Source organism: Budorcas taxicolor, chromosome 4 (genome assembly GCF_023091745.1).
Source record: "Budorcas taxicolor isolate Tak-1 chromosome 4, Takin1.1, whole genome shotgun sequence".
In the NCBI taxonomy this organism is placed as follows: domain Eukaryota; kingdom Metazoa; phylum Chordata; class Mammalia; order Artiodactyla; family Bovidae; genus Budorcas; species Budorcas taxicolor.
In genome coordinates this window covers 47,308,588-47,330,277 of record NC_068913.1, presented here as the reverse complement: position 1 = coordinate 47,330,277, position 21,690 = coordinate 47,308,588, and the positions used below count along the sequence as shown (strand labels likewise).

The following is a 21,690-nucleotide window of genomic DNA, read 5'->3' as shown; positions in this document are numbered from 1 at the left end:
AAAACATTCGCTATATTCTCTGTGCTCTACATTGTATCCTTGTAGCTTATTTATTTTATATGTAGTAGTTTGTACCTCTTAATCCCCTACCCTTATGTTGCCCCTTCCTCATTCCCTGTGCCCACTGGTAACCACTGGTTTGTTTTCTATGTCTATGAGTCTGTAGATGTAGTGCTTATCTAAAGGGAGCTTCAGTTTAGTAGAAGAGTTATGATTTACTCATATATGACTACACGTAGAATGTGATTAGTGATAACATTGATAGGCAAAGCACTGATCCGGGGACATCTGGTACAGCCTCATAAGGTGATACCATCTGAGATGGAGCTAAAAATATGACTAGAGTGTTATTAGGAAGAAAATAAAGAAGAGAAATTTCAGATGAAGGGAATTAGGCAAAGGCATGTAGATGGGAATGGAGTCTAGGAAATACCAAATACTCTGGTCTTTGTAGGTTATAAAATATGAGGGAAGACAAAGAAGACTAGAAAAGTAGGAGGAGGCAGACCATGGAGTGTCTTGAAAACTATACTAATGTGCCTTATTTCGTTTCCTAGGCAGTGAGAGGGAGATCTACTAGAGCAACAAACATGCTTTAGGAAAATTGCTCTGAAGGCATGTTGAATAGATAGATTGGAGGGAATTGAAAGACATAGGCTAAATGGTTTTGAGGCTCTTGTAACTGTTTTCATTAGAGGCAGTTTGGGCCTGGATTAGAGTTGGGGTAGAAAATGCAGAAAAGAATAAATGTAAGAAACAGCAAAGGTCAAATTTGTCAATTGTGTATGGGGTACGTCTGGGAAAGATCATTTGATTTTAGATTGACTTAGTTTGAGTTTAACTTGTTACATCAATTTGAAAATAATTAGCAGACAACTGAAAGTATATAATGTGCTTTATGTTAGTGAATTTTTTATAATACTTTAATCTTACTTTAAAAATGATTATCTCCAGAATTGAAATTAAATTTTAATATAATACCGTCTCATAACAGCTAAGTTATAAACTCACTGAAAGGACTAAGTTTTATGCATTCTTGCATCTTCTTAAATGTATAAAACAGTTCCTTCCACTTTTTAATTTTGTTAATTTATTTATGCAAATATCCCAGGCACTGTTTTAGATACTGGAGATAGAACAGGGACAAAAGAGTCTTTGCCCACTTGGGGCTTATAATCTAATTGAAAAATGTAGATAATAAGCAAGCTAATATGTAGTATGTTGGATGTGGTACATTAGAGTAAGGCAGAATCAGCTGGGCAGGGGAAAATAGTTATTTTTTTAAGCGAGAAGGGCAGAAAAGATCTCACTGAGATAATGATAACAGAGCTGAAACTGGACAGAAGAAAGGAGCAAGCCATGAAAATATCTAAAAAAAAGAGTATTCCAAGCAGAGAGATTTATGTGAGCATACAGAGTTGGAGTATCAAGAAGGCCATTTTGGCTGGAATAGTTTAAGTAAGAGGGGAGAGGGGTAATGCTGAGAAAGAAAAAGTACAAGATAGAAGCATGCAGACTAGTGTTATGGGTTAATGTTTCCTCTGAGAAGTTTTTGAAGTTTCCTCCAAAAAGTATGTTGAAGTTCTAGCCCCTAGAACCTCAAAATATGACCTTATTTGTAAATGGGATCATTGTGGTTCTAATTAAGTTGAGGTCATACTAGAGGATTGGGCCCCTCATCCAATATGACTGATGTCCTACTGAAAAAGAAGAAATGTAGGGACAGACATGCACACAGGGAGAGTGCCACATAAAGATTGGAGGTATGTTGCCACAAGGCAAGGAATTAATCAGGAGCTAGAAGAGAAACCTGATACAGCTTCTTCTCTAGCACCTTCACAGAAAGCACGGCCCTGCTTGATCTGATACTTACAGCAACTTGATATGATACTTACAGCCTCCACAACTGTGAGATAAGAAGTTTCTCTTAAGCCACGCTGTTTGCAGAGTTTTGTTATGGTATCCCTAGGAAACTAATAAACTAGTTACGAAGTTTTTGTGCAGCTGAAGGAATGATGTCATGATCTGAGTGAAGAAAACTACAGCAGATGGGGTCTTGCTGGGGGAAAATCACGAGGAATTTGGTTTTGGGCACGTAAAGTCCAAGTAGAGATGTTGAGTTGGCACTTGGACACTTGGCGTCTGAGGTCAAGAGAGGTCCAACATGGAAATGCCATTTTGGATTTCTGAGCATATACTTTAAGCTGCAAGATAGGATTAGGTCACCAGCAGAGTGAGAGAGTTAGGAAAGAGTTGAGTCCAGTGACTGAGTACTGTGGTGCTCCAGTATTGAGGTAGTGAAGAAATTAGGAGACAGAAGATATCATTGATGTACAAATAAAACTTAGCGAATAGTCTTGGAAGTCTCTCTAGGCTTCCCTTTTCCTGGACCTTTGACTAGAAAAAGTAGGCTTTTGTTGGAGTGCTTTTGGTCTCTTCTCCTTGGCCTTTCTGTGTTGTAGGCTTCTTCAGCTCTACACGTGAGGCGAGAAAATAACTTAGACAATTCACCCTACGAAGTGAGTTGTCATTCTTCTGGTCCTGAGGTCCCTAGCTAGTTTGCCTTCTTTCCACCTTTCAGAGCCTTATTTGTTTTGTATGTAATACTCAAGATTCTTAATTTTACTTAGGAGGAATAGGAAAAAGTACATCTGCTCCATCTTAGAGTAAGTACATAGTAAAGAATTAACAACTGCTAGAATAGTTTGGCACCAACCTTGATTTATGCTAAGGCTACTTAAATTAACCCACAGTTGGTTCTTTTACCATTAGTACAAATATCACTGTGGTAGAAGAAGGCATGTACAATTTTTGTATTATTATGAAAATAGTTTTGACCTCACCAACCTGATAGAGGATCAGAAACAGCACACCCCCTGCCTTCACCTTACAGGGGCCTACAGATCACACTTCAAAAGCCAGTGATACAGAATATAAGTTGATCTTTTACTGGGTAGGATAGGCAACAGGATCATTGGAGGAGAGAGGGATTTAAGGAAATAAACAGTCTACCATATCAGGAGGTCATTTATGTAGATTTTTAAATATGCAAAAAATATAGGAGTTATGTTAGAAACGTGATAGTCAGAAACTGTAACATTTAAAGAACAAGGAGGAACGACACCAGAGTGTTGGGTGACTCCAACAAGTAGAGTTTCAAAGCTGTGTCTTCAGGGAGGAGGAGGGATCAATATTCTGTGAAGAGCCATGAGGAATCAGTGGGACCCAGCTCATTTTTCAGGCCACATGGATCAGTGTAGGCATTCAATGTTGTTTGTTAGATGACTAAACATTAAAGGTGAAAAAGTTTGTAGGTGTTTAGCATAGAACATTTAGAATAATTTTGTAGAATATGAGTTATATAATATATGAATTGGTAAGATTCAGCACTTAGGAAATAATGCAGAAAGATGTTTGAGAATGTTTTCTAGTTAGTAAACATCCTTACAAATCAAATCTATTAGATTACTTTCATGTAAATTATTTTTTTAAATGTTTGAATTTGAATTAAAATTTTAACTTGAGTATTAGTTATTTGATAATTGCTTTTGAAGAAGTATCATTTATTAAAATACTATAAAACCAGTGGGTTAATTATGTTAACTCAGAAGAATGAACTATTACTGCCTCAGCTTTGTGTTTTGAATTAAAATGGGCGTACAAATGGACCAATTAATTTGAATTAATCTGTGTCCTGTATTAGAGAGTTTTAAATGGAAATTGATGGGAAAATTGCATATTGAGAATACATAGTTGAGAAACTAATTTGTTTCTTTTTAGCAGTAAATAGCTTTATTTTGTCTAAATGAATTACAAATGAAATATCTTAAGTTGATTACTCTCATACATTGTTTCAAGCTGCCTATTAATCAGCAAACCAGATATGAAACATTTTGGATTATTCAGGGAAATAATATTATATTTTATGCATTTTAATTTTATTCCTAATGTAAATGATTATAATTTGTAGCATAATCCCAGTAGTATTATCATAACACTGAACAAAAATTTAATCTTTCTTAACATCTTTGATTTTCTAGCTAAAGGGTTTAGCATGCATTCACAAAGTTCAAGCAAGTAAAGTTTTACATATTGAAATTTAGAATTTTCTTCTCTCTCTCAGGTCAGAAAGCTTTGTAATTATTGGTATGTGGTAGACATTTATCTTTTAGTAAGTGACATAAAAATGCACATAGTTTTATTTCATGTATACCTATAAGAAAAGGTCCTTAACATCTTAATTCACTATCTTTTTGATAGTTTATCTTTAAAACCTTTTTAAGTGTAATTATGACTTATTCTCTAAAATTTGGGTTAAAACATGTTAGTAGACTTATTGACTTATTTGAAATGTCTTCCATAAATTTTAATACCATTTAAAATATTAATTCATGTCACATTTTTTAACATGGAAGGTTCAAATCTTGAATTATATTATGTAAATGCTTTGTGAAAGGACTTTTAAAATTGATTTTGACACTGTGGTTTTTTAAACAAGGTTCTGGATAAAGCCGAGTATCTAAGAGATATGGAAGCAAACCTTTTACCTGGATTTCTTAGATTACAAGAATTGGTAAGTGATTTGTGAATCTTTTTCCCCTACGGCCTAATCAGTAGATATGTGTTGTCAGTTTTTTCTTTTTGCCTATTGGATAGCTGAAAAATAATCTCTTAATATAAATTTGATATGCATTTCTCTATTATGAGTGAAGTTGAAGATTTTTTCAAAGTTTAATCAATTTGTGCTTTGATCACACTCATTCTTCAGTTATTTAGCTTTTACTTTTGATTGTGAAGTGGCTAACACTACTTTCTGTTAAAAGAATTTAGGTATTTACTAGAATAAATGATGGGAAAAGGCTAGACTTTGAACTGTCTGCAAGAATTTTAAAATTTTCTTTTCAGAAGTATAAAATAGAGTGATAGGTCTGCTCTGGATCATCTGACATTCTGTCTCATGGCCTCTCAGTTATTGGAACCAGCTTTGTGTTTCAACTTAAAATCGTATTGGCACTGAATAATATTAATTCTAATTGTCATGGCTTCATAAGAAAAGAAAGGGATAAATTTACTGTGTATCAACATATGTGTCAGGTGAAAACCAAATAATAATACAATGGCAACAACAGATAGTAATTTATAGTAGTTTGAGTAAAGGAAATTGGTGAGAGAGTTCAGTTTTCACCAATACCAGTTGGTATAGGAATACTAAACTCAAAAGGCTATTTCCTGTTAGTACCATATTGATGAAGTGAGCAAAGATTTAGTTTAAGCAAAACAGTAATGTTCATCATATTCAAATAATGTTAATTTAAGTTTTATTGGCTTTATAGTCTTCTATTTAACTTGTAAATTAAAAGATTGGTTTTATAACTTTATAAATACCTTGAACATAAGTAGTTTATACCTACTTAGTTTTATGTCTCTATTATTTAAGTATAATATTAAGGGACATTATAATAAAAATTACTGGTTGGGGCATAGACTTGGATTACTGTAATATTGAATGCTTTGCCTTGGAAATGAACAGAGATTATTCTGTTGTTTTTGAGATTGCAGCCAAGTACTGCAGTTTGGACTCTTTTGTTGACTATGATGGCTACTCCATTTCTTCTCAGGGATTCTTGCCCACAGTAGTAGATATAATGGTCATCTGAGTTAAGTTCATCTATTCCAGTCCATTTTAGTTCACTGATTTCTAAAATGTAGATGTTCACTCTTGCCATCTCCTGTTTGACCATTCCAACTTGCCTTGATTCATGGACCTAACATTCCAGGTTCCTATGCAATGTTGTTCTTTACAGCATCGGACTTTACTTCCATCACCAGTCACATCCACAACTGGGTGTTGTTTTTGCTTTGGCCCCGTCTCTTTGTTCTTTCTGAACTTATTTCTCTACTGATCTCCAGTAGCATATTGGACACCTACTGACCTGAGGAGTTCATCTTTCAGTGTCCTATCTTTTTGCCTTTTAAACTGTCCATGGGGTTCTCAATGCAAGAATAATAAGTGGTTTGCCATTCCCTTCTCCAGTGGACCACATTTTGTCCGAACTCTCCACCACGACCTGTCTGTCTTGGGTGGCTCTACAAGGCATGGCTCATAGTTTCATTGAGTTAGACAGGGCTGTGGTCCATGAGATCAGTTTGATTAGTTTTCTGTGATTGTGGTTTTCATTCTCTTGGCTCTCTGATGGATAAGGATAAGAAGCTTATGGAGGCTTCCTGATGGGAGAGACTGAGTGAGGGGGAAGCTAGGTCTTGTTCTGATGGGCAGGGCCATGCTCAGTAAATCTTCAACACAAGTTTCTGTTGATAGGGCTGTATTCCCTCGCTGTTGTTTGACCTGAGGCCAAACTATGGTAGAGGTAATGAAGATAATGGCGACCTCCTTTAGAAGGTCCCATGCATGCACTGCTGCACTGCATACCCCCAACCCTGCAGCAGGCCACCGCCGACCCATGCCTCTGCTGGAGACTCCTGGACACTCATGGGAAAGTCTGTGTCAGTCTCTTTTGGGGTCGCTGCTCCTTTCTCTTGGGTCCTGGTGCACACAAGGTTTTGTTTGTGCTCTCTAAGAGTCTGTTTCCCCAGCCCTATCAAGTTCTGATGGCTTTATGGTGGGGTTAATGGCGACCTCCTCCAAGAGGGCTTATGCCATACCCAGGTCTGCTGCACCCAGAGCCCCTGCCCCTGAGGTAGGCCACGGTGGACCATACCTCTGCAGGAGACACTCAAACACAGTTCTGGCTCAATCTCTGTGGGGTCTCTGGGTCCTGGTGCACACAAGGTTTGTTTGAACCCTCTGAGTGTCTCTGGTGGGTATGGGGTTTGATTCTAAACGCAGTTTCGCCCCTCCGGCTTTCTTGCTGGGGCTTCTCCTTTGTCCTTGGATGTGGGGTATCTTTTTGTGGTGGGATCCAACATTCTCCTGTCGATGGTTGTTCAGGAGAGAGTTGTAATTTTGGCGTTCTCACAGGAGAAGATGAGTGTACCTCCTTCTACTCCACCATCTTCCTCCACCACATCATTCTGCTCCTTGTTGCTGGTGAGCTGGAGTTTGCTGCTTCTAAGAAATCGATATGCAGGTCAAGAAGCAACAGTTAGAATTGGACATGTAACAGCAGACTGGTTCCAAATCAGGAAAGGAGTACATCAAGGCTGTATATTGTCACCCTGCTTATTTAACTTATATGCAGAGTACATCATGAGAAATGCCAGGCTGAATGAAGCACAAGCTGGAATCAAGATTGCTAGGAGAAATATCAGTAACCTCAGATACGCAGATGACACCACCCTTATGGCAGAAAGTGAAGAAGAACTGAAGAGCCTCTTGATGAAAGAGGAGAGGGAAAAAGTTGGCTTAAAACTCAACATTCACAAAACTAAGATCCTGCCATCCAGCCCCATCACTTCACGGCAAATAGATGGGGAAATAATGGAAACAGTGAGAGACTTTATTTTGGGGGGGCTCCAGAATCACTGTGGGTGGTGACTGCAGTCATGAAATTAAAAGATGCTTGCTCCTTGAAAGAAAAGCCATGACCAACCTAGACAGCATAGTAAAAAACAGAGACGTTACTTTGCCAACAAAAGTCCATCTAGTTAAAGCTGTGTTTTTTCCAGTAGTCATGTATGGATGTGAGAGTTGGACTGTAAAGAAAGCTGAGTCCTGAAGAATTGATGCATTTGAACTGTGGTGTTGGAGAAGACTCTTGAGAGTCCTTAGACAGCAAGGAGGTCCAACCAGTCAATCCTAAAGGGAATCAGCCCTGAATATTCACTGGGAGGACTGATACTGAAGCTGAAACTCCAATACTTTGGCCACCTGATGCGAAGAGCTGACTCATTGGAAAAGACCCTGATCCCTGGACAGATTGAAGACAGGAGGAGAAGGGGACGACAGAGGATGAGATGGTTGGATGGCATTCCTCACTCAATGGATATGAATTTTGAGTAAACTCTGGGAGTTGGTGATGGACAGGGAGGCCTGGCATACTGCAGTCTATGGGGTCACAAAGAGTCGGACACGACTGAGCTGATAATAAAAATTAAGTAAATATTTGGGGAGACAGTGCCTAGAGCCTTTCCACCTTTAAAAGTTAAATGCATTACTCAAATTTGAGTAACTAAAAGTTCTAAACTGATTGCCACTTAAATCATTGTATGCTTAAGATTGACTCCTAAAATCTACTTTTACTAATAGTTTTGGGGTGGAGATGTGGAGAAGACAGGAGAAAAGTAAGTATGACTCTTGGTGATGTAATCTGGAAGTCTTCTCATGTAGTCTAGCCTCTCCCAGTTTAATTGTTTCTTGGCAGTTTACTACTGACACCAAGGATCTGTGCTCATTGAGTAGAGGTCTCCTCTTCTCTTTTTGTTGTGTTGTGTTGTGTTGAGTTTGTGGGATTTATTTTTGTTTTTGCCTGTATTCATCCACCGTTTCCCATTGCTTTGTTCAAGGACTCCTTCTCTGGTAGCCAGAGTGCATTCTTGCTGTCCTCTTGCCTTTCGGTTAAATTTACTCCCTTATTTTCCTCTGTGCCTAGTAATGGTGATCATGCATCCCACCACAGTAGTTAGGCCATTCACTCTTTTTACTTTTAGTTATAGAAGCTATTTGAAGAAAATGAAATGATTCATAGTAAGCTCAGCTCCACCAGAGAAGAAAATTGTTGTTTTGATGTTTCTGAAAACATGCTTGATTTTTAAATGTGTATGTCATTGAAAAGAAATATAGCCAAAGCATTTCCCACTTTTTGTATTAAATACTTATCAGAGTAAAATGAAGTTTAAATTATATCACTGTAGTTGAAAGTGCTTTCAGATGAACAGATGAAAACCAACTTAAAGTCCTTTTAGACTGATAAATAGCCTCTATGTTTTAACCTCTCAGTATTTTTTAGCTGACTTTATAAAATGCTTTTGAATAATCATATTTTAGAGCAAAAGCAGCTCAGTGCTTTGTGATGAAGATTGTGTTTAGAGCATGCCCTTTTATCTCTATAGAAATCAGGAATTATTAAAAATTAATAAGATAAAAAGCATTTGAAAGTAAAAATCTTCTCTTTCATGAAGATGCTACATTTTCTATGGAGTCATTAATTTATTGAACTTAACTACCTTTGTCAGCCAGAAGTATATTTCTATGAATAATGAAAATCTGAATAAAAGATTACACATAAGTTAGAAACTATAAAAGTAAATCACCATCAAAGAATAGTGTAAGAGATTTGGTCCTAAGAATAGTTATAGAACAAAACAGATATCATATCTGTTACTCAACTTAGGAGGAGACATCCAAAAGAACATGAGAAGAATAAGAATTTGTGTTGGGAATGCAGAGGTGTCTACAGATAAATTCAGGCATTAGAATTAGCATTCATGGCCACTGTGTAGAAGGATGACATACACACTGAGCTTGTTCTCTTAATGTTGTTTCTAGAATATTATAGTTTCAAAAGATGTCTGTTTACTTAACATTGGTATTTTGGATACTCATTCTTGTTTGTGTTTTTAATGTATGCTCATCGTCTTCTTCAACAAATATATTCTTTTCTGTGGGTGCTATAGCCATTTCAGTTTTGCCTTTTTTGGTTTGTTATTTAAGTATATGATTTGAAAACACCTATAAAAAGGTCTTATTTTAATCATTCAAGCAGATGTGTTTCTTAATTTCTATAAAATAAGTCCTTGTGTGACTGTGCTAGTGTTACATGTAATTGAATTGTCAATTAACCTGAAAGTTTTATGGAAATTTTAAGTAATTATGTAGGAAAATTTGCATATAAAGATGAGCTCCTTGATTAGGTTTTCTAAATATGGCTTATTAATATGCAAATAATTTGCTGTATATTAGAACTTGGCTGGATTTATTTTGAAAGAAAAATTCAAATGGAATTATTGTTCTGATTAAGATTTTTTAATGCAAGTTTACTTTTATTTATCTCTCTTTTACAGACTGACAGAAATGTGACTGTTATCTTTCTCAGTGAAATTGTTTGGGAAAAGTTTCGTCCAAATACCGGATGCTTTGAGCCATTTGTCTTGTATTTCCCTGATTATAGCATAGGTAAAATTGAATACATTGTTTTGACTAATGATATTCAGTAAAATATTTTTTCTTGTTTTAAAGATTAAGCTAGCATGTTCAAATGAGAATACCTTGATGTCTTAATCTATTAGGGTTTGCTGCCAATGTCAAATAAATGTTTATATTTCTGCACTTAATAGAGATTTTATTTTGGAACTATGAGAGGTGGTTCTCTTATAATTACTTTTTTTGAATGAGCATTTCTCATGTATTTATGCTAATGGTGTATTTTCACATTTTTTTAGTCAGGACAGTAAGATATATATGTTGTGATTATAATATCCTTACAAGTGAAAATCAGACTAAGTTAGCAAAGCACATTAAAATTGTACTGAAATGTTCATATACCACGTGCCTGAGTTAAGTACTACCCAGAATGTATCTTTTAATTTTGTAAATCTCATTTTTCATTACTGTAACTCTTACAGTAGCAACTGCTAGTCCTTATTTTTGTGTGTGTGGGCTTAATCTTAAATTTCATAGATCTTAATGATTTTTATCTTTGGAAAAGCACAATAGCTTTTTGTGTTTCTGAGTAGTTTTGTAGATTAATACTGTGCTGTTACTGTACAAATATGATACTTCTGATTCAAAGATTATAACTTAAGCATAAGGTGGTTAGAGGCTGTGAAAAAGATACCATTCCTTGACCTTGGCTTCAAAACACTGTCCCTTTGAACTAACAGCTATAAACATTGATTATTAAGATCAACACAGATTGGCCTGTTTTCACAAGAACACAGCAGTCAAGTAACACCTCCTGCCTTTGCTAATTAACTGAGATAGAAAAAAGAAGCCCGAAATAGATGAAGGGAGCCCTTATTTTTAATAGGGCTATGAAAATCACAAGGAGAAAAGGGTAGGAAGAAAGGATTTCATTAAAAAGTTTTTTTGTATTTAATGTCATGACTGTTAGATGTTAAAGTTTTTCGTGAACTATTTTAGGTTTAAGTACTGAAAAAGTATTTTGAAATGCTAGTTTTCTAGTGAAGTTGAAATTAAAGTATGTTATCATGAATTGTGATTTTTTTTAAAAATTAGGATGTAAAGCAGCAGAGATGGAGACAATTTGAGGACATAATTAAAGTGATCTTGTTAATTTTTTAAAGTATAGGAAAGTGTAGATTTTTGAAAAGTATGATATAGAAACCAAAGTGTAGATTTTTGAAAAGTATGATATGGAAACCAAGTTCATCTAGTTATGCAATTTTAGAGCCTTTAACATACCATTTTTTAAAAAAATTCAAAAGCACCATCATACAAGAAAATGTTAAAAAAAAAAGTACTAATTGATAAGCCAAATTATAGCCAGAATAAGTAAGCATGGAACCTGGGCAAAAGGATAATCTTAGTGCCTGAGTCATCCAATCATAACTTGAGACATATGTCATCTGTAGGACTATGTTATCCAACGTTCAGGACCCCCTTTCCTCATAGCAGTACTGGGGCCTAATGTGGATTTCTTGTTTTCTGGTCTCTCCCACAGGCAGACTGCTCATCTTTTGGTAATTCTTTTTTTTTTTCTTCAGTTGGATTATAGTACAGTTAGTCAGGTTTTTGGTTTAGTTATTGGAATAACTAAATTCCAATCATTTGGAATAAATTATACTAAGGTCTAGTAAACAATCTGAAAATCTCAGTGACTTATAATTTCCCACCTCGCAACCTTTGTGCAATTTTTATCTTACACTTTACATATATTACTGTTTGGGCTTTACAGAACTGAAAAGGCAAGGTGGAAAATATCTGTCATCATGTACCCTCCTGGAGATTTGTTCAGCCTTTTGGATAATGAATGTATAGTTTCAACTTTGGAAATTTTTCAGCCATTATTTCTAAAAACATTTCATCTGTCCCCTCTGCTCCCGCCACCTTTTTCCGGGGCTGCATTATATGACCGTTAGATCTCTTGATATTCTCCTGCTGAATCTCTTATTTATTCATTTAAACTTTGGATCTTTTTTTGCTCAGTGTTTTATTTGGTTTAGCTTTTGTTTCTGTGTCTTCAAGTTCACTGACCCTTTTCTCTACAAGTGTCTTCGTCTGCAATTATGCAATCCAGTGGATAAAGAGAAAGAGAAAAGGCAGAGGAACCAGAGATCAAATTAGAAAATTAGAAAAGGCAGAGGAACCGGAGGTCAAATTGCCAACATCCATTGGATCATAGAAAAAGCAAGAGTTCCAAAAACATCTACTTCTGCTTTATTGACTACATCAAAGCCTTTGACTGTGTGGATCAGGACAAACTGGAAAATTCTTCAAGAGATGGGAATTCCGGACCACTTGACCTGCCTCTTGAGAAATCTGTATGCAGGTCAAGAAGCAACAGTTAGAACTGGGCATAGAATAACAGACTGTTTCAAATTTAGGAAAGGAGTACATCAACGCTGTATATTGTCACCCTGCTTATTTAATTTATATGCAGAGTACATCATGTGAAATGCTGGGCTGGATAAAGCACAAGCTGGAATCAAGATTGCCAGGAGAAATCAATAACCTCAGATAGGTAGATGACACCACCCTTATGGCAGAAAGTGAAGAAGAACTAAAGAGCCTCTTGATGAAAGTAAAAGGGGAGAGTGAAAAAGTTGGCTTAAAACTCGATATTCAAAAAACTAAGATCCTGGCATCTGGTCCCATCACTTCATGGCAAATAGGTGGGGAAACAATGGAAACAGTGAGAGATTTTATTTTGGGGGGCTCCAGAATCACTGCAGATGGTGACTGCAGCCATGAAATTAAAAGATGCTTGCTCCTTGGAAGAAAAGCTATGATCAACCTAGACAGTATATTAAAAAGCAGAGACATTACTTTGCCAACAAAAGTCCGTCTAGTCAAAGCTATGGTTTCTTCGGTAGTCACGTATGGATGTGAGACTTGGACTATAAAGAAAGCTGAGGGCCGAAGAATTGATGCTTTTGAACTGTGGTGTTGGAGAAGACTTGAGAGTCCTTTGGAGATCAGTCCTGAATGTTCATTGGAAGGACTGGTACTGAAGCTGAAACTCCAATACTTTGGCCACCTGATGTGAAAAACTGACTCACTGGAAAAGACCCTGATGCTGGAGAAGATTGAAGACGGGAGAAGGGGATGACAGACGATGAGATGGTTGGATGGCATCACTGACGCCACTGACATGGACATGAGTTTGTGTAAACTCTGGGAGTTGGTGACGGACAGGGAGGCCTGGAGTGCCGCAGTCCGTGGGATCACAGAGAGTTGGACACGACTGAGGGACTTCTGAATCCAGTGGAATTTTTGTTTACAGATCTCATTATGCTTTTGTTTTCCTTTATCTCCTTGAGCATATAAGTATATTTCTAATAGTTGTTTTAATGTCCTTGTGTACTAATTCAATTACCTCTTTCATTGTGATCGTGTTTCTATTGACTGATTTTTCTCTTTTATGGAAATCCATTATACTTTGTTGTGTGCTTAGTAATTTTTGATTGAATGATAGATATTAAATTTGTTGTTGTTGCGTGTTGGATTTTTTTCTGTTAAGCATTTAAATCACTTGAAGATATGTTTGACCCTCTTGAAGTTATTTTTGAAGTTATTTTTAAGCTCTTTTGGAGAGAGGGTTCAGGGCAAATTTTAGTTCCACTTCTAAAATACTTTTAAGTCCTTTTGGGTTCTCTGCTGGATGCTCAGTGTATTTAGTATAATTTCTCTATTCTTACTGGTGGGAAAAATGAACAGATTATATCCCTGTCTGAACTCTGGAGATTGTTTGACCTACAGCTCTCCAATAATTGTTTTTTCCCCCCAGAAGTTTTTCTTGCTTGTTTTTCTGAGCTTTTACTCTATCTATGCATGCAAATAGGAGAAGGCAATGGCAACCCACTCCAGTACTTTTGCCTGGAAAATCCCATGGACGGAGGAGCCTGGTAGGCTGCAGTCCATGGGGTCGCTAAGAGTCAGACACGACTGAGCGACTTCACTTTCACTTTTCACTTTCACGTATTGGAGAAAGAAATGGCAACCTACTCCAGTGTTCTTGCCTGGAGAATCCCAGGGACTGGGGAGCCTGGTGGGCTGCCGTCTGTGGGGTTGCACTGAGTCGGACACGACTGAAGTAACTTAGCAGCAGCAGCAGCAGCATGCATGTAAATGTTGGCATTCAGCTAAGAATCAAAGGCAACACTTAATGCAGATTTCTGGGGCTCTTTCTCTGCATAGTGTCCTTCTCTGATGAACTTTACCCTGTATATTCTAGTACCCTTAGCTTTCTCTACTTTCACCTCTGTCTCAACTCAGCTAAGATTAATGGGCTCCTGTTGCAACTCTACTGTACCACTATTGTAAAGTTTCCTCTCATTAGAAAGCCTGGCTGATGGTAAGACTCACCTCATTTCCCTTTTCTCGTATTAGAGTTCTTGGCTGCTTGACGTCTGAAAATAGTTGTTTTCTATATTTTGTCCAGTTTTTAGTTGTTTATTTATAGAAGAGTATTTCTGAACTGGAAATACTCCCTCATGACTGGAATCAGAAGTCCCTCTTTCTTCCATCCATCCAGTTATCTGTCAGCTTTTATATATAAATACCTTTATCTCCAAGTTTTAAGGTACTTTTTTCAAGTTTTTAGTGTATCAAATATTTATGTTTTAAATACTTGGTAACATTAAATTTAAAATTGCTATTAGGTGTAAAAATACATAGGCTTCAAAGTCAAATTTTGGACTTTGTATATTTTTTTTCAGTGGTTGTGATATAAAATTGCAGATCTAGTAACAATCTCTGTTTAGAATTCCTTCAGGATAACATTCTAGGCATGAGAATAGGCTTTAAAATGATCTTTTGGGAAGGGGGACTTTGTTTATTTGGTTTTTGGCATTTTGTTTGGCCAACTGCCCTGTTTAGCAGATCCTGTTAATACAACTATTTCTGAATTTCTGTATATTAGTATCCATTGATAGACTATATGTATTGTTATGTACCTGACTGACTGTGAGGAAAAAGAGAACAGTTAAAGTCAGGGTCTGATGGTAAATGGCAAAGTATTCGTAGTAAAAATACTCAGAAGGATTCTTAAGAAAAAGGAAATTGACTTGATCAGAGCTTTCCATAAGAATTTTCACTTGAAAGTATTGTGATAGTCTTGAACCCTGTGGAACTAGGTTTACAGTACTGCTGCTTCTGCTAAGTCGTTTCAGTCCTGTCCGACGCTGTGCGACCCCATAGACGGCAGCCCACCAGGCTCCCCGACCCTGGGATTCTCCAGGCAAGAACACTGGAGTGCCTTGCCATTTCCTTCTCCAATGCATGAAAGTAAAAAGTGAAAGTGAAGTCGCTTACTCGTGTCCGACTCTTCGCGACCCCATGGACTGCAGCCTACCAGGCTCCTCCGTCCATGGGATTTTCCAGGCTAGAGTACTGGAGTTGGGTGCCATTGCCTTCTCCGAGGTTTACAGTGCTAGTCTTGGTCAAAGAGCTCTTAACTGGGAAGTCTAAAGAGACCATCACATCAAGAAGTCAGAGGGGATTGCAATAAGGAATAAATGACTGACTGATTCAGTCAGGTGCTATAAACTGGGAAATTTTGAATAATAGATGGTTTCTTTTTAGTTTTACCTGTGCTTCTACAATACTACATTTCTAACAGAATAAAATATAAGTTTAGGATTCTAAAGGCTTCCCTGATGGCTCAGTTGGTAAAGAATCCACCTGCAGTGCTGGAGACCCCAGTTTGGTTCCTGGGTCAGAAGATTCCCTGGAGAAGGGATGGGCTACCCACTCCAATATTCCTGGGCTTCCCTTGTGGTTCAGCTGGTAAAGAATCTGCCCGCAATGAGGGCCACCTGGGTTCGATCCCTGGTTGGTAAGATCCCCTGGAAGGGGGAAAGGCTACCCACTCCAGTATTCTGGCCTGAATTCCATGGACTGTATAGTCCATGGAGTCACAAAGAGTTGGACGTGACTGAGCAACTTTCACTTTCACTTAGAATTCTAAACATGTGATACTGTATGAGAGTAAGATAAAAGAAATAAAGATACCAAAGTTGTAGAAAGAAAACACATAAAAAAGGGAATGACAAAGTAAAGATGAAGATTTTCATGAAAAATTCTTGAATTGTTTTTATTTTACAAAAAAATGAAGCGCATTTTCCAATTTGGTGGTGATTTATATAGTACCTCTTTGTTTTTACCTAGCTGACTTATGTAATTGGAAAAATTACTGAAGTCCGTATTATTTTTTGCTCTTGATATTGATGTTGCTTTGCCTATTATAAGGTTCTTGTGATTTTCTTTTGATGTCATTTTTTAGTATATATGTCAGGTAAAATTTAGTAATTTTTCTAGAACATTAGATTCATGATTCTTTTACCTCAGTTTCAAAACTTGTATTACTTTTACATCCTAATCTTGTAACTGTTTTATTGCTGATAATTGCTGAACCTGTGTGTTTATTGTTTAAACCTGTATTATAAAATGCTAGAAGATAGGACTAGGGTGCGAGGTCAGTCATTTCTGTTCATTTATGTCCCGTGAACAGGGAACCTGCAGAAGATCCTGTCTCATGATCATCCTCCAGAGTATTCAGCTGATTTCTATGCTGCCTACATTAACATTCTTCTTGGAGTTTTCTATACTGTCTGTCGAGATTTGAAAGAGCTCCGGCATCTGGTGAGTTCGCATTTTGCTTAAGTAAAATGTACATCTTTTATGTAGAAAAGGTGTGAGATAGGCTAGACGCTAAAAATTTATTCTGGAAATAGAAGTCTGTGGGTTGGTACAAATTTTGACCTGATCTGAAACGTTTCAGTCATCTTTAGTTGTTTACTTTCATATATCCTTAGGAGTGTGTTTTTTATTTCCTCCTTTCTCTTTTCTCTAATCACAAATAATTTTTATTAAAATTAAAATGAAGACTAACAGAGAGAATGGGAAAACTTAATAAGCAATTGTATATCTAATTTTTTTAACAATTGTTTTTCAGGATTTTGTATTAATATATATTGATGTTACCAGGGCTTCTCTGGTAGCTCAAGACGGTAAAGAATCCTCCTGCAGTGCAGACCTGGGTGTGATCCCTGGGCCAGGAAGATCTCCTGGAGGAGGGCGTGGCAACCCACTCCAGTATTCTTGCCTGGAGAATCCCCATGGACACAGGAGCCTGGCAGGCTATAGCCCTTGGGGTTGCAAAGAGTAGGACACAACAGCACATGTATTGATAGTGACCTGAAATCTAGATGCTCTTGAATATGGTCAGAAGCTTTATATAGGTCTTTCCTTAGCCACTAACCTTGAGTTAGTAATCTTTGTATAAATGATTACTTTGAATTTATATAAATGGTTACTTTAAAAAGTTTTTTAAAAACATTAGAATAGCTGTTTATACTTCATAGGCAGTTTGGAAAATGTAATTAATTTTCATATTTAACTTAATTTTGATCTTTGTTGTTTAGTTGTGTGGATCCATAAGGGAGTAGGCAAGAATATCTGGTTTCTTAAAATCTTTAATAATACTTAAGATCTTATCTCCATGTAACAAGATGGTAAAATGTCTAAGATTAGAAAATGGAACTTTCAAAGGAACAGATTCTCTTGATATATTTTCTTTGCTTTGTTCTTTTCTTTGCTCTGAAAAATATTACTTAGAGGGATTCAGTGTGTATTTGAGATAGAATATAGGAGAAATTATGTTCACCTTAAGTATGTTTTTGGAACTTTTAAATTGTAGGCCTCTTCTGATTTAGATGTAGATTTCAAGTAGATGGGGAATCAGTGGAAACTGTGTCAGACTTTATTTTTGGGGGCTCTAAAATCACTGCAGATGGTGACTGCAGCCATGAAATTAAAAGATGCTTACTCCTTGGAAGAAAAGTTATGACCAACCTAGATAGCATATTCAAAAGCAGAGACATTACTTTGCCAACAAAGGTCCGTCTAGTCAAGGCTATGGTTTTTCCAGTGGTCACGTATGGATGTGAGAGTTGGACTGTGAAGAAAGCTGAGCGCCGAAGAATTGATGCTTTTGAACTGTGGTGTTGGAGAAGACTCTTGAGAGTCCCTTGGACTGCAAGGAGATCCAACCAGTCCATTCTGAAGGAGATCAGCCCTGGGATTTCTTTGGAAGGACTGATGCTAAAGCTGAAATTCCAGTACTTTGGCCACCTCATGCGAAGAGTTCACTCATTGGAAAAGACTTTGATACTGAGAGGGATTGGGGGCAGGAGGAGAAGGGGACGACAGAGGATGAGATGGCTGGATGGCATCACTGACTCGATGGACGTGAGTCTGAGTGAACTCCGGGAGTTGGTGATAAACAGGGAGGCCTGGTGTGCTGCGATTCATGAGATCACAAATAGTCGGACACAACTGAGCGACTGAACTGAACTGAACTGCAAGTGTCTTCTAAGTAGGGAACAAACCAGAGACAAACTGTCCTAGCTCAGGCTCATCACTAACACCTCTCCAGAAGCTGAATGTCTGAGATTCCTGGTGACAGAGGGAAATTACAGCAAGGGGGCTTACAGAGAGGATAGAGGGTCAGTGTGCAGTTCCTGTGTGAGGTGGAGTGGAGAGCGAGTACTTATCCTCTGTTCTTCCTGGGAAATAACTTGTAGTTACCATTCCTTAACTCTGATGTCCTTGAATCCTGTGGGTATCTGTGCTGGCGGTCATTTCAAAGGAAATTATTATAAAGTACCAGAAGGAAGAATTATTTAGAGAAACTATTTGTAGGAAAAGAAAGTGTTAAATCTAAATATGGTTTTTATAAAGTCCTTTGGGTTTCACTGAGGAATGATTTTATTGAGGGATGAGATTATAACTTTTTTTCTTGTTATTGTTACATTATATTCAGAAACTTGAAGTGTGTTTTAAGTCTTTATTACTATTAGTGATACTAATAAATATAAGATGATATTTAAGTAATGGAGAAAAAACAGTATAGTGTCCTTATTTTTCTGCATATGTAGAATGTAGGATAATAAACATATTTTCCTTTTTCCTTTGAATGGATACTTTTATTTGTTTCAAAGTTTGTAAGTGGCACATTTCTTGAGAATTTAATAAACCATCTGCAAAATATTCTTTTTAGGCATCTTTTTTATGTATGTACTTTTAAATCTGCTTTGGGGATTGTTATGTTACTTTCTATCTAAGGGCAAAATATTAGGTGGGATTTAGCCAATTAAGGAATATTTTACATGTTGTATTAACTTGTTATTGATAATTATTGTTTTTATTGTTGTAGTAATAAACTGTGATAACATTTTATTTGGGCAATTATATTGAAATGAATTTTCCTGAATCCTAACAAAAATTTTACTTGAAAAATAATTTCTAATTGTGATAGACAAATTTTTTCTCTTTTTTTCCCTTTTGTTTATAGGCAGTACTTAATTTTCCTAAATATTGCGAACCTGTGGTTAAAGGAGAAGGTAACTATAATTTTACTGTCATAATTTTTCTTTTGAAAAAAATTTCTGTAAGATCTAAATTATTGAAATTTTCTCCTCTTTGGGGTAGCAAATGAACGTGATACTCGCAAGCTCTGGAGAAATATTGAACCTCATTTGAAGAAAGCCATGCAGACTGTTTATCTCAGAGAAATATCAAGGTAATTTTTTATTTATTATATATGTTGTTTCTATATCTATGTTTAGAATATTCACTAATGTGTCCACATGTTTTCTAACCTTCTTCACATTGAGAAAAAGTTCTTGTGAATTTTGAATCATTCCTTACTATTTTGGGAAAGACAAACAATTTTTAGCCAGTATGTTACACACGGTATATTTCTAATAATTGTTAATTTTTTTTAATCTAGAAAGCTACAGGAAAATCCGTTTCAGCTTTGTGTTTTATAGTTATGTTAGATATTTGAATGGTATAATGAAAAATTGAACATTGAAGTGTATAAATCAAGTCATAAATCTACGTTTGTCTGTTCATAGTAATAAAACTACTCAGACATGATTGCACAGACATAGTATAGTGAGAAGAACAATGGTTTTGATTTTCAGCTTAGCTATTTTCTGCCTCTTGAGGTATTAGCAATTCACCTTACATCTCTAGACCTCAGATCCCTCTTCTAACAATCCTTAGAAGATTTCAGTAATACATGTGAAAATGATTTGTGATACAAATAAGAAAGTGCCTTATGTATGTTAGGTCTATAAGTCTACGTTGCAAAGCAACATAGATTTAAAAACATCAGTGCTTCTATCTTTTTTCACTTGCTAGCAATTTTATCATTTTTCTTTTATGAATACCTTAATCTATAACTACTCCATGTTTGATTTAATTAGCTGATTAGAAGATTTTAATATTAATAGTTTCTGAATAGTAGAAACATTGCAAAGATATTTAATACTTTTTTAATAATAAAAAGTAATTTGATGAAAGTTTTTGGAAGTCACAGAATAGAAAAGTTTGTGATCTGATTTTTTAAAGATAGAAAAATTTGGGTGGTTGTTACAGTGACTCTCATACAAGGACTTCTAGTTTTCCATAGGATAATGTTGGCTACCTGAATCCAGTTCTCTCCACAAAGATCACTAAGGAGAGCAAATAAAATCACTCTAACCCTAACCTGCCAGAGAAGGCAATGGCACCTCACTCCAGTACTCTTGCCTGGAAAATCTCATGGACAGAAGAGCCTGGTAGGCTGCAGTCCATGGGATCGTGAAGAGTTGGACACGACTGAGTGACTTCACTTTCACTTTTCACTTTTCATGCATTGGAGAAGGAAATGGCAATGCACTCCAGTGTTCTTGCCTGGAGAATCCCAGGGATGGGGGAGTCTGGTGGGCTGCCGTCTATGGGGTTGCACAGAGTCGGACACAACTGAAGCGACTTAGCAGCAGCAGCAGCAGCAGCAACCCTAGCCTGCAGTATGACTAGAAGTCTACTCTGCTGGCTCTGTGATAAAGAATCCGTCTGCCAATGCAGGAGCCCCAGAGATACAAATTCGATCCCTGGATCGGGAATATCCCCTGGGGGAGGAAATGTCAATCCACTCCAGAATTCTTGCTTGGATAATCCCATGGACGGTGGAGCCTGGTGGGCTATAATCTATCGGGTTGCAGAGTCGGACCTGACTGACTAAGCATGGATGCCCACGCTACAGAGTTAACTATAAGCTTTAAGTTATATGTAAATAGTGAAATAAACAATCGAAGCCAGCAGAGCCAGCTCTGGGGCTGAAGTTAAAAGTTAAGCAATGACTATAGGGAAAGAGGAGAGGGTGATGGGGACAGGGCATGAGGTTGACATGTAGTCCTGAAATACAAATGAATCACCTCTGGAGAGAGAGTCCAACTCTAAGTGAGAAAATTCTGAGAACACATGAGGCCTGAGCACTGGCTACTGGAGAATCAAAAGGAAATGTTTGAAGAGTATGTAGACAAGAATTAACAAAGCAGGTTTGGGAAAGTACTGTTTTTGAGGATGATTTGGAAGGACATGGTATCTCCTGTCTGCTTGGTCGTAAAGAATGAAGTGGAGTGGGGGGGATTAAGGCAAAAAGGTAAGCTACTTACCAAGGAAGGTGAATTTGTAATAAAGCAAAATGATAGGTGAGCAATATTTTCAAGAAACTTGAGAGAGGAAGTGTAAGCCAAGGAAGTTTATATCCAGCCAACCTG

General features: G+C 36.9%; 1 protein-coding gene across 1 annotated transcript in view; it reads left to right on the top strand.

The window, feature by feature from the left end:
- ORC5 (origin recognition complex subunit 5) overlaps positions 1-21,690 on the top strand; it is a 75,179-nt gene that overhangs the window by 6,998 nt on the left and 46,491 nt on the right. Inside the window, exons 4-8 of the mRNA XM_052638870.1 lie at positions 4,499-4,573; positions 9,961-10,072; positions 16,590-16,720; positions 19,434-19,482; positions 19,571-19,661. Of these exons, the coding sequence (XP_052494830.1) occupies positions 4,499-4,573; positions 9,961-10,072; positions 16,590-16,720; positions 19,434-19,482; positions 19,571-19,661 (458 nt within the window). The remainder of the gene's footprint in view (positions 1-4,498; positions 4,574-9,960; positions 10,073-16,589; positions 16,721-19,433; positions 19,483-19,570; positions 19,662-21,690) is intronic.